Source organism: Xiphophorus maculatus, chromosome 20, assembly GCF_002775205.1.
Source record: "Xiphophorus maculatus strain JP 163 A chromosome 20, X_maculatus-5.0-male, whole genome shotgun sequence".
Classification (NCBI taxonomy): Eukaryota; Metazoa; Chordata; class Actinopteri; order Cyprinodontiformes; family Poeciliidae; genus Xiphophorus; species Xiphophorus maculatus.
Window position 1 is genome coordinate 30893496 of NC_036462.1, and position 13208 is coordinate 30906703.

At 39.1% G+C, this 13208-nt stretch overlaps 1 protein-coding gene across 5 annotated transcripts in view; it reads left to right on the forward strand.

Moving 5' to 3' along the window:
* Positions 1-12874, forward strand: part of camk1 (calcium/calmodulin dependent protein kinase I) — an 18005-nt gene extending 5131 nt beyond the window's left edge. For all 5 annotated transcript variants that reach the window (XM_023325018.1, XM_005814298.2, XM_023325015.1 and 2 more), the window contains 11 exons: positions 1704-1829; positions 2016-2090; positions 2439-2577; positions 3394-3517; positions 4396-4471; positions 5818-5930; positions 7763-7841; positions 7929-8016; positions 9287-9645; positions 10980-11064; positions 11155-12874. In XM_023325018.1, the coding sequence (XP_023180786.1) occupies positions 1704-1829; positions 2016-2090; positions 2439-2577; positions 3394-3517; positions 4396-4471; positions 5818-5930; positions 7763-7841; positions 7929-8016; positions 9287-9645; positions 10980-11043 (1243 nt within the window). In that variant the 3' untranslated portion in view covers positions 11044-11064; positions 11155-12874. The remainder of the gene's footprint in view (positions 1-1703; positions 1830-2015; positions 2091-2438; positions 2578-3393; positions 3518-4395; positions 4472-5817; positions 5931-7762; positions 7842-7928; positions 8017-9286; positions 9646-10979; positions 11065-11154) is intronic.
* The last annotated feature ends 334 nt before the right edge of the window (positions 12875-13208 follow it).

Here is a 13208-nt window from a genome sequence, read left to right on the forward strand (position 1 = left end):
ATTGTAGCTTTTGTTGTTACGATTAAGTGGCCCTTTTGTATTTCATTTGAGCACTGAGACAATAAGGACAGCCAATCAAACCCACTGTAACAAAAAAAAAAACTGCCTTCTCTTGTAATTTGCATCACATGCTTCATTAGCCCAGATTGAGACTGCATGGTAGCTTTGTTAGCCAGGACAGTCACCTGGATCACACAGTTGACAGGTGTGTGGATGAACTCACTCCTGTTGTTGAAAGCTGCTTTATTGCACATTTCTCACCTGGCTCTGAATGTGTCCTGTGTGTGTGTGTGTGTGTGTGTGTGTGTGTGTGTGTGTTGTGCGTGTCTGAGAGCTTACGTCAGAGGAACTGAGCTGGAACATCCTAGCACAACTTCATTAGAGGATTAGGAGTCTGACTGAGTGAGTCCGTGCTGAATGAGTGTGAAGCGAGGTAGTCGGAGCAGAACCAGGCGATGTTTTATATCGACAGAATGTAACGACAGAATGAAGCGTTCAGTGATGTTATTTCAGAAAAAAAAAAGATTTCCAAGCCAAACTGGCTCCTTGTGAAAAAGTAAATAATCTGTACACGTCAGAGGTATACATTCATACATGTAAAAAAGTCAATTTGTCTCATCAGTCCACATATATAGTCCCTAAATGTCAAACATATCTCTGTACTGAAAAAGAGAAAACAATGAAAAAAAAAATCTGTAAAATGTTTATTTTTACGGCACTTTAGTCTATTTCAGAGTCTAAATCAGAATACATTGCAAACACAAATAGAGGTAATGAGTTAGTAAGAACAATACTGTGTATATTTTAGTGTTAGTGTCACCAAAAAAGTTAGCAAAATATTTTGATTGTAAGGCTAATGTTTGGGTAGGTTTGTTCTGGTGTGTGTGCATTGAATGGGCTTGGCTAATGGTTCCTGATCATCAGGCGGTAACCAGACTTTGTTTTATCTAAAAGAAACTTAACTTCATTGATAATTTCATTAATAATAAATTATGAATCATAATTATTAAGAGTCGAATTAGCTAAACATTGTTGCGATCCCTGCTGCACAACAACACCCTTTAACAATAAAGCTAGTCTTGATTTGGGACAAGTGCAATAGTGCTTCTGCATGCTTATATTGTGGAAATGGCCATGAATGTATTCTGAATACTGTAGATGATAAATGGATGTTGGACTGCGATCAAATGGAGCTAATGAAGGAATTGCATCATTTCTTGGTTGTTTGTTTGCACTTTGGTAATCAGTGCGAACACAGCCTGATGATCTGAGTGGACAAGCATTTACCTTTTGGTCCAATTCAGCTCGAATATAGCACTTACAGTAAAAAGCCCATGAAGGAGAAGTCTTCTCACATTGGAGACAGTGGCACAGGGGCCGATGGAAGGGATTTTTGTCTCTGTAGAGCTGAAATATTATCAATAAATGAGGTTGATGTCGTGTTTAATAATTGTGTGTCCCATGTAGAGGTCTTGGAAAATGGTAAGAAATAGGGTGTTAGGGAATTAGAGGTGTGGTTGAGGCATTGACCTGCTGTTAAACAGTGGCCAACACTTTAAAAAACTCTACTTCCAACCATCTAAACTGACGATAAAGCTAAGATGAACCAAACAACTACAAAAAAAAGTGTTGTGTATGTAATTTAAGTAAATGCTATTGTTAGAAACGGATACTGTTTTCACGTGGCCTCTCTGTCCATGCAGGGGGTCGTTCTCTGAGGTTTACATGGTGAGAGAAAAGAAAACGGGTCAGCTTTACGCCCTGAAGTGTCTGAAGAAGAAGCACCTCACTCACAGCAATCTGGAAAACGAGATCAACGTACTGAAGAGGTAAAATTCACACATTATCAGAGTAATTCATGGAGAGGATTTGAATCAGATTTTAGTAAACAGAAAGACTGAAAAAGCTGACTGTTCCTTTTCTTCACTGTTTTTTTTAACTCATCTTTTTGAGTAAGCTCTTGTAAATAAAGGTTCAACAGCTAAAATGCATCTTTGTCTTTGTCTCTCTTCCAGGATAAAACATGATAATGTCGTAGGATTGGAGGATTTTTATGAAAGCCGAACACATTACTACCTTGTCATGCAACTGTAAGTGGACTCATTCCTTTGATCACATCACTATATTGAACAATAGCAAAAAAGAGAAAAAAAACATCACATATTAAACATCTTTTTTGTTTTTTTGTTTTATAGCAAAATTTTCAGTGTGCTATTACTAATAAAGGCATTACCTAAAAGCTAATGTTGATTATAATTAGCTATAGCTTCTGATAAAAATAAATTTTAAATGTAATAAAAAAAAAATCAGCTAATGACAAATGCCTTGGAACAAAGGACGCAGAAAAATCAATGCTCGTACATTAAAGACATCACAGCAGATTTCTAGAAAGGTCGAAAATCTGACCTTCCTTTTTTTCTGCCTGTGTGCATGAACAGGGTGTCCGGCGGTGAACTGTTCGATCGCATTTTAGACAAAGGGGTTTACACCGAGAAGGACGCCAGCAAAGTGATCAAACAGGTGCTGGAGGCTGTCAGCTATCTTCATAAAAACAGCATAGTGCACAGAGATCTGAAGGTAAACACACACACACACATGTACACTCCCCCCGCCACCCCCCCCCCCCCACACACACACACAGCCTGTGCAGATACAACCTTTCACAAGTTGAAAACTGGAATTCGTGTGTCTGGTCATTTCTTCACACTTTTCACTATAAAGATCATGTTCAGTGACTCACTGAAAAGTCACATCCACATTTTTATTTTTTTTTTTTTAGCAAAAAAAGAAATAATAATAATAATAATAATAATAATAATGAAAAACTGTTTAAATTAGTATTGCAAATGCTCACTATTTATGGTAGATAAAACTAAAGCAAATAAAGTAGGCCGGCTGTGATTACCAGATACATGGGTAATTAAATGTTTGGTATAAATATGTGTCACAAGGCTTTGAATAAATAAAATGCCACTGAAATTTTAATGTTGTATATTTGTACTTACTCTTTCAGTGTTAAAATATATTCAGAATTCATTTTTAACCTAAAGGAAATTTCATTGTTATTCTTTTTGACATGGTTAAAATTTCATTTCTTATTTTTACTTCAAGCTAAAAAAAAAACTAAAAAAAAACTATTTCAAAGTGATCACATTTTCAGTAGCTGGTTTTTTGGTTTAATTTTTCAGTGTTAAAAGATTGTGCACATAAAAAATTCAAGTTTTTAAAATTCAAACGCAAAATGTTCAACCTGATCTTCCTAGAGACACATATTTACTTCCATAGTTAGGCCGCTATACTTTCGACTACCATAAAATCTGGTTCCTGTGGTTCCAGGTATTTATGAAGTTAGTAAAGTTCTCATCTTTTTTGTTTCTTCATCTGTTTGCACAGCCTGAGAACCTGCTGTACTACAACATGGACGAGAATGCTAAGATCATGGTCAGTGACTTTGGTCTGTCTAAGACACTTGAGCATGGAGTCATGTCTACAGCCTGTGGCACCCCAGGTTATGTTGGTAAGTGAATCTTAAGGTTTGCCTACTTTATAAACCTTGTGTGAATACTGCCTTCATGTAATGTATTTGTTGATTTTCAGCAGTGCAACTCCAGATGAAATTAGAATCTGCTCATTTGTAAAGTACACCACCAATGAAGGCAACTTGTTTACACACAAATTACTATCTTGGAGTATAATTTTTATCTGTCAATGTTTAGAAGTTTATTTCAGAGGTAAAAATGGTTCAAAACTCCAGTAAAGTAAAAATAAATTACATGAACAGAATAGAACATTAAATGAAGTCACAAACTTTTATTCTCTTGACATAAAAAGAAGTACTAAATGTTATAGTAAATGCTAGAATATTCAAGAAATAGAAAAGACCAAACAGGTCAGACAGTTAAACAGAATCTTTTTTGTCACTAAAATCACAGGGTAGTGAGATGCAAACTTTTACAAGACCCATTGATTTCCAGTATTAAGGGTTAAAGCTGAGTTTGCACATTTTTTTTCTCGCAAAAATCAATACAAAATCCAACTATGTGTCATTACTTGTTCAGTTGTAGTCACATAGCACCTTTATAGTACATTTCATAACATAAGCTGTGTTTTTCCTGTTAAACTTTTAGTGGCAAAATTCCAAATAACAGTAAGTTAACAAAAATCCTCAGCAGTAAACACTGACACAAACCAACTACTTTATATAACTTAACACTGCTGTCATACAGCAAATTTCACAAAATTCTAAATTATGTCTCTGAGATTTGAGGCTTCGGTCTGTAAAAAAAAAATTACTTTATTTCATGCCAACAGTATTCTTTGTGTAACATGATAGCTTGACATTCTTGATGGGAAGTGCTTTTTAACTTGAATGTTGTCCACTGTTTTTCATTTAAGCTCCTGAAGTTTTGGCTCAGAAGCCCTACAGCAAAGCAGTGGACTGCTGGTCCATCGGAGTTATCACATACATCCTGTAAGTATGTTTCACCTCGGTGAACTATAAATTGGACCTTTAAGCTTCTGTGCAAAATTTTACATTTTTATGTTTAATTCTGCAATATTTTGCCTAAAACCGTCTCAGTGCTGCCATTCCGCCCAAAGAGGGCAGCATTGAGCATTGATCGCTTTTGATCAATCCTCTGCGGCAAGCATTGACCGATAACGTTTCAAATGAAAGGCAGGTTTTTAAATTAACTCTACCCATAAAAGTAAATTGTAAATTGCCAAACCAAATCAAGCGAGCTAAATCCCGAACGTCAACCACAAGAGTGTGCTTTCTATCGTCCTGACCACACCCCTCTGGTCATCCTCGCACTTGACTGTACCTGCCCTTCAGTGTCTCTTGGCCCGTCCATCAAAATGGGAAACAATCGGCTCAAGAATGTCTATGCAAATATTTTGAAGTGATCAAGAAGACGGTCAGGCTACTCATTGCTGAGACCTTTATTGATAATTTTAGTTCAGTTTTATTCTATGGTTTTTCATCAATTGTTGAAAAATATGTTTTTGTGTAATCCTTCTTTTCTTATTCTTGCATTTTGAGATCAACTGACAATCAGTTTTTCAATCAGGCGGTATACAAAGTTTAAAATTCAGCAGTATATACATGGAGGAGTCCAGTTGTTGCAGAAGGCCGTTGGAGAACAGTGGTGAACAAAAAGCATAATGAAAACCGAGGATTACAGGTCTGGGAGGAAAGCTTAAAGCAGGGTTAGGTTATAACCCACCCGTTATCTTACACACTTATCCCTAGTGGGGTTGCGACTGGTGCTGTTGCCTATCTCCAGCGGTCAACAACACCCAGGACAGGTTGCCATTCCATCGCAGGGCATGGACTGGCAATGTTTTTGGACTGTGAGAGGAAGCCGGAGTACCCAGAGAAAACCCACTCATGCTAACTGCATGCAGAAAGACCCTGGGCCGGGATTCAAACCCAGGCAAAAGTGCTACCAACTGTGGTACTGTCCAGCCTGGAACAACAGTCCATGCAATTTGAATTAGCTCTGTTCAATCCATCAAATGGAAATGGAAAGAAGGAGGAGAGCATTGACACAGGAGCAGCCAAAAGGCCCTCAGTGAGTCAGAAGGAGGTTCAGGTGTTCATAGCTCAGCTGGGGGAAACTGTCAACAGGACACCTGTTAGGTCTGCACTTTACAAATCTTACAAATCACAGAACTTTCATCCAATTAATTTCACTTTCGTACAACCTTTTTTGTTCAGATCCATTGGTCACATTACCTGTTGGGATGGTAAATTACATGAGACAGAAAACTGCAAAGGCACAAATGACGTAGCTAATTTTGCTCTATATTCTGCAGACTCTGTGGCTACCCTCCGTTCTTTGAAGAAAACGAGACTCGTCTGTTTTCAAAGATCATGAGGGCCGAGTATGCCTTCCATTCACCTTTCTGGGATGACATCTCTGAGTCAGGTAAGAAAAGAAGTCTTTCAGATCGCAACTTGTCTGTATTACCAGTGTAAACACCAATACTAAAGTAAGCTGGCTGACAGACCCCTCACCACTTGGCCCTTCGGAACGCTGACCCAACAAGCCTTGCAATGACTTTTCAGATTACTTTAAGAATAAAATTCTTTCTGTCCTTTCTTTGGTGATCAGAAAATCACTTTGGGTTGCCTTGTGTGGCAGCTGTTCTATATAAATAAACTTGCTTCTCTTTGGCTTACATAGGGCAGGATTTGTTCACATAATCCTTAGGATTAGGATATTTAATCAAGCATACCGTGACATCAGCCTCTGGAGACATTTATAGTGGTTTGACCTGCTGGATTAAGCCAGATATAGTTGCTGCACACACTGAATGCCAGCTAGCACCTACCTTCCTTACACTTGATAGCACTGTAGACAGATAAATGGTTATATAGAAGATAATGGGTGACATTTTGTCTGTGTTTTGTTTTAGGTCACCTTGTGATTATTATTCAGGTAGTTTGTTGACAGATGAGGTGTTGTTTGTATCAGTGATTAAAATCAGAGAAGAAGAGCTCTCAGGCCTTTGCTGGCTCCAGAAACCTCGGTTACTCTGGGACAGATGCTTTGTTGACGTACAATTCGACCGTATAATAATTCTCCTGTCATAATGTTGTAACCTTGGATAAACATCACAACCTCTGGATTAATCGCTCACAATGTTCCATCAGATTACCACAGCAACACCAGCAGCTACAACCCCTTTCAAAGATTTTCTTTCTTCCCAACAATTCTTCCTTTCAGACATTCTACACTAACCAGAAGCAGCAACATGTCATAAATAAGCATAAAAATTCATCCTGTCAAAAGGTTTGAAATGTGGAAATAAAAGACCTGAAATAATGATTACGTTCAAAAACACACAAGAGTAGCGACTTAATCATCCACCTGATAAACAGTTGCAGCCCCGGTCGTAAAACCAAGCTGCAGCCGCAGTGCAGAAGCCCCAGTGGACTGCAGTGAGGGGCCCACAAGTTCCACCAGAGCAGATCCCAGAGATCGGAGACTCAAGGGCCTCAAGGACATGCCACCTTCCAGTAGAGGCTCAAAAAACCCGGGGGCCTCGCCTTCATCAAGCAGCCACCAGGAGGGAGCCAACATAACCGAGCAGCCAACCCCGGACACTGAGAACCACCAACTTGCCGCTGGGTAGAGGCGCCCACCAGCATGGGTCCCTGCCACGGGCCTGCTCCTCCTCCCGATCTCCAACCTCACAGGTGGAACATAAAACGGGGGAGTGGAAAGACCCCAAGCCTCCCTCTGATGTTTCTAGCACGATGTTTCTAGAATCTACCGTGTATTATAAGCCAGAGATACTTTTCTCAGACTAAATGCGTCAAACAAATCATAGCACACTCTCTGCCACTGTTATGCTAAATGTACTCAGGCCATGCCTTTCACATGCCTTTGTGTTGTTTGCTGAATTCAGTGTCTTGGCCAAAATCTACAACATGGATTTAAACATTCAGCTTATGCTACGTGCTTGGCTAACTGATCAGAATATAGGGATACAACAAATATTTCTGTGCATTTTGTTTTCTTGTTGTAATTACCATCATATCATATCAGGATCAGTTTGCACAACATTGCAATTACAATGGAGCATTTGGAATGTTAGTCTGCTCCATGGACATTTCAGTGACTCTTAGCCATCTAAATTAGTGACTCTAAAAAACACTTAAATAACACCAGTGCCATGTTTAGGACTGCAGATGTTTAAACAGGTTCAGATTTAGCGCTCTCAAGCGTAAGGTTTCTGCCTCATGTGTCAACAGCCAAAGACTTCATTCGGAACATGATGGAAAAAAACCCCACCAAACGCTTCACTACTGAACAGGCACTTCGGCATCCGTGGTGAGTTCTCCCTCTTAACCACAAACAGGTTCTTTAATCTTTTTTTCAGCGAGTTCCTGCTAACATGTACTACTGATGTGATTTCAGGATTGCCGAAAACACGGCCAAAGACATGGACATTTCTCAGTCTGTCTGTGAACAGATGGGGAGAAACTTTGTCAAAACCAAATGGAAGGTTAGTGACCCTGCTGCATGCTGCTTTAATACCATAATTAGATTTAAGATAATTGATAGGTAATAATGACACTTTATTGATCCCTGAAGAGGGGGGACAGGGACATATCACAGAACAGCAATAAAAAAATATAGTAATAAACATAAACAATAAATACTAATGAGCAGTTATAATCTTGAAGATACACTTACTTAGTCCACAAAAAAGACTGATAAAAATAAATGTTTGCTACTTCCCCCAGAAATTTCTATTTGCAGCTTTAAAATAGTTTATTTTAACTTTAATACATAAAAATAAAGAGGTGAGATAGGAAAATCTTCATTTTTGATTTGACTGCATAAAAGTTCTGCCTACAAATAATTGCCCAATAATTAGGCACACAATTAAGCATTCCTTTTTTCTTCACTAAATATTCAGGTCTGAGGTTGAAGGGGCAGTGTTATGTGAAATTGACCCTTTCGAGTTTTACCTCATGGTATAATGTTGTTCTGTCATCAAAAACATACCTGGAGTGGAGTTTGAGAAATCCTATAATCTCCCATGGCAACCATTCAGCGGTGCCTGGGTGGACTAAGCTCCGCCCTGGAGGTGCAGGACCTTCTCAGCGTGGCAGTATCCAAGCTCCAGAGCTTCCCCTCACAGAGCAGCCGTCCCCTGTCATTAACAAACACCTGGTGGTACTGCACACCGGCTGAGCTCATTATGAGCTGCTTCTCAGTGCAACGCTGGTAAAAACGTTAGCGTTTCGGAAACAGCAAAAGTTCTTAAAGAGACGGAGGCGTTATTTACAAAGTGAAATTTCTTTTGAGTCACATTTGTAGTTACATGATTGTGCTATAAAATGGCACTATGTGCCTGGAAAATACATAATACTGCCCCTTTAATGCATAATAAGATGAATCCACAAACATGCAATCTGCCTCATAATTGTGCAAACAATGTATTGTATTGTAACTAGACTGAATTTGACTCTATGTGATTGTATTCAAGTATTACTCTATTAGAATATATTAAAATGAATTGGATTCAACTGAACAAAATTGGAACTGAACTAGATTTTGGTGTAACTGGACCTGTTTGTCTTATGAAGTATCTTAAGGATAATAATACTGTGAACTTGTGCTGTAAAAATAGAATAAACTACATTCAACTGATTTAATTTGACGGATGAAAAGGGTTCATAAGGAGTTATATTCTAATATCAAACAATTAGTAATTGTTCTTTTCTCCACTTTCATGAAGTCCTCTCTCTCTGTGCGTTGTCCAATAGCAAGCCTTCAATGCAGCTTCAGTAATCCACCACATGATGAAACTGCAGCTGTCCCACAGCGAGCCCCTCGCCTCGCCCCTCTCTCTGCCCAACATCGTAGTGGAGTCTTCCTCTGAGGCCGACTCTGAGCTGCCGAGTCCCTGCTGCGATAAGGGGGACCCCCTTGATCCTAACGGGAACCCGATTGTGACGGCGAGTCACTCACAGAGTGCTATCGCAGAGTCGGGCAGGGAGATGTGTCCGCTCCTCAGATCCAGTCACAGCGAACCTGGCGGCACGCCTACCGTCATGGCAGATCCAAGAGACGCCGCCCACAGCTTCCATTCAGAAGGGGACACTCATTTCAGGCCGTCTCCCAGGTGAGAGCTGCCCCCCCTTCCCTTCCCTGTGATGTTTTTCGAAAAACAAAAAACACAAAAAAAGCAGTTTTTTTAGGTATACCATGTGAAATACTGTGAAAAGGAGTATGGATCATGTTCTCAGTTTAAATATTTCTCATGGAGTTATTGAGACAAGATTTACACCGGATGTCGGCAGCAGCCCACACAAACGAGTTAGACTACAAATGAAGTTAAGGGTGAAAACTGGAACGACACATGAGAGTTTATGGTAACTTGAACAAACTTTCAGAAATGCATTAAATACTTTTTCACACCGCTCTTCAGTTCTTTCTACAGATTTTCTGCTTTATTTTTTGAAATCAATGAAAGCTTAGTTGGATAGAGTATAGAACCGTTCTTCCTCCTAACATCACCTGCCCATCACCTCCAAATAATCTACTGTTGGCCTCGTCTGACCAGACTATATTGTCCTAGTATTTCACTGGCGTGTCCAAATTCTCAGCAGGAAACTTTAATCAAGCTTCATCATTCTGTACTTCAGCAGTGGAGTCTTGTGCAGTGAGTCTTCCTTTGTGGATGAGCAGATTGCCTATTGTGTTTATAGGGGAAAATGCTTGATATCTTTATCTCCTTTTCTTTATATTACGTTATTGTTTTGACTCATCTGTCAGAAGTTTTACAAAGGCCACCTGACCATGGCTAACTCATAGTGAAATGTCCACCTGTGGATTATGGCTGAGTAGACATTAGAGAGTTTAGAAACGCAGTTGTAGTTGTTGCCATTAGCAACATTAAGACTTTTTGTGAGGATTTCCTTTGTTTTACAAGCTGTCACAATAATTTGGTATCAAGGATTCTTTTTATAGACTATCAGTTTGTATTATAAAAGCTGATAGTGATTTTCACATAAAAGCTGGGAAGCTTTTCTGAATAGTGACAGATTTCAGTCGGTTTCTTTCCACACCCTTTTCTTCATGTGTTCAGCACTTATTTCCCGACCCATAAGACCCGAAGACCCTGAATTTTCTTCTTTGTTTTACCCTCAAAGGGTAAAACTCAAAGGTTTTACCCTAACAAAAAAGTTAGTCCAACTTTTGTGGACTAACTCACTTCGTAACCTCGTGAATGTATCAAACCAATGCTTGTGAATGTGTGAATTACTTGAGCTGATGTGAATTTGATCAATACCCTACCCTATTTAATCAATTAGACAGAAAAACATACCTTTCTTCAGATCGAACTCCACATTCCCAGGACTGAGCTCTCAGAATGCCCTTGTTTTGAGCTGTGCAGTAAATTGTTTTGGGGGGAATCTTTCTTTAAATGAATTCTTGTTGTATGTTGCGGTCCAGCTTGGATGTTGTGGGTCAGAGGAAGGACCAGCCGCTTCAGTCTGGAGTCTGTAGAATCATGTGATGAACAGAGTCCCCTCTGAAGGTAAAATATCATCCCTCCTGTTGTAGCATTCAGATTATTATTCTTACTCCCCCCCCCCCCTTTTCTGATTCTTGATTTGTTTTTTTGCAGTTGGCCCGAGTCCTTGACCCTCCTTGACACGCCTGCTGCTGAACTCCATCGCTCTGTTTGCTGCAGATAACAAGCCCATTGGAGTTTGTTCTACGACTTCAGATTCAGAGACAGTATACACACATTAAATGTTTAAAACTTAATAACGTCAATAATATGTTCAAAGATAGACACAGGTTGAAAATTATTATTCATTGATGATGAAGCCCAGTACGTAACAAAACTCTGTGCTTGTCTTATATAAACATAGATAATTTAAATAATGTCCTATATTTATTTACCACTGATATTTGAATTCGGTTGGAATTGGAATGGCATTATAATGTATTAACTTCAAAGTCCTGTCATTTGTGATCCGTTTGTGTCTATTGTGTCTTTGCGTGCTTGCTCTGCTTGTCTTCTGTATTTCTGGCGTTGCCAGGAATCCAATGAAGGCCACTGAAGAGTTCAAACTTGATTTTGTCCTCTACTCTGAGCCGGTCATTTGCCATTTCACACATGATCCCACTATATTAAGTGATCTCATTTGTCACACATTTCACCACTGCATATGTCAGTGTATAAAAATACAGCTACAAGTGACAGTTTGAATGAGCTTTTGGTAAATCACCAAAGCTCAGGCAGTCAATAAAAATGCTTAGGTGTCTGGACATGTACGTTTTGGATATCGACAGTCTGTTGGGCCTGCTCTGTGTTGCTGCTCGTGCTGAATCACGCTGACGCGGATGTTAGTAAAACTTTGCCACAGCATCACTGAATCCCATCAGAAGGCTGATTGCTGTGCTTTTCTCTCACACGTCTGTAAGCTGCTCTCATAACTAAAGTGATAAAGTGCCACAAGCTGGTGAAAAGATGCTGTCAATGCTAGAGATGCACCGATAACAGAATCTGTGGTCGATTTCAGTCCTCTTTTTTTCTAAAGCTTTAATCTGCCAATAAAGACTTTAACACATAAGGATCTTTTAGAAGCCATTATTAAGTGTTAATATTTTTAGTCCAGCCTTTGCGCCACAAATACTCATTTACCTTTAGAAACCTGACTACAGGATCTCACATCAGACATATGCCGCCTCTTGGCATAGACTCCCTTGAAATTCTTTAATATCAATGTTTTTTTTAATCCTGGTAAAGTAAAAGTTAAATTAAAAAAAATTAAAAGTATATTTGACCTGGTAAGTGCTTTAAACATAAACCTCTGTGTGTTTCTCCTGGAGAATCCGGATCATAAGTTGTACCAAACGGTGGCCAACATTTCCAAATCCATAATGTTCTGATCCTAGGATAAAGGCTCAAAAGGCTTCAACAGAGCAAGGAGGCTGCTACATGGTCAGCCTTTCTAGTACTTCAACTAGCATCTTTGCAAATTTGAAAATAAGTTCTCACGGGAGGGTGCGATTTGATTCTCTTTTCGCACCAGAAAAGAAAACTGAGCAGCAGTATGATATGCAAAGCCAGGCATTTTCGAAACGTCTCATTGACACTGAAAATGGCTGACTTTGAATTTTCGCCTTTGTACGAACGTCTGCGTCACAAAGTGTTGGTGGCGCTTTCTGAATAGAAGCAGATCTGATCTTATTGTTGCTGAACGGCTTTTCAAGGTTCAGAGATTTGTAACAAATGGTCCATTCCGACCAGCCGCCCATTTCTCGGTGCATCTCTAGTCGACACTAGTGATGCCATGTAAGACTGTATTTCCTTATAGAGTACAGTGCGTTTTTGTATTGTTTTCACAATAAATATATGGTAACTGTTGCTCTTGTTTCTCTTTGAATCAGGGTTATAATGGTTTGGGGTTTTAGTTTAGTTTTATTTCGTCTACTTCAGGTAGTTTTAATTCATTTTGAGAGTGTGTTTACTAGTTCTTATTTAAAAATTGCATGGTTTTAGTTTAGTTTTTATTAGTTTTAGTAGTACTTTTAGTTTTTTATACTTTGGCTAATTTTTAGGCACAGAATTCAAAAAGGTCAAAGTATTGTATTGTGATTATGTATGCAACAATTGCGTAATGGATACTCAACAATACCATAAAAAAAGAGACGACTTTGAAAGGCTAA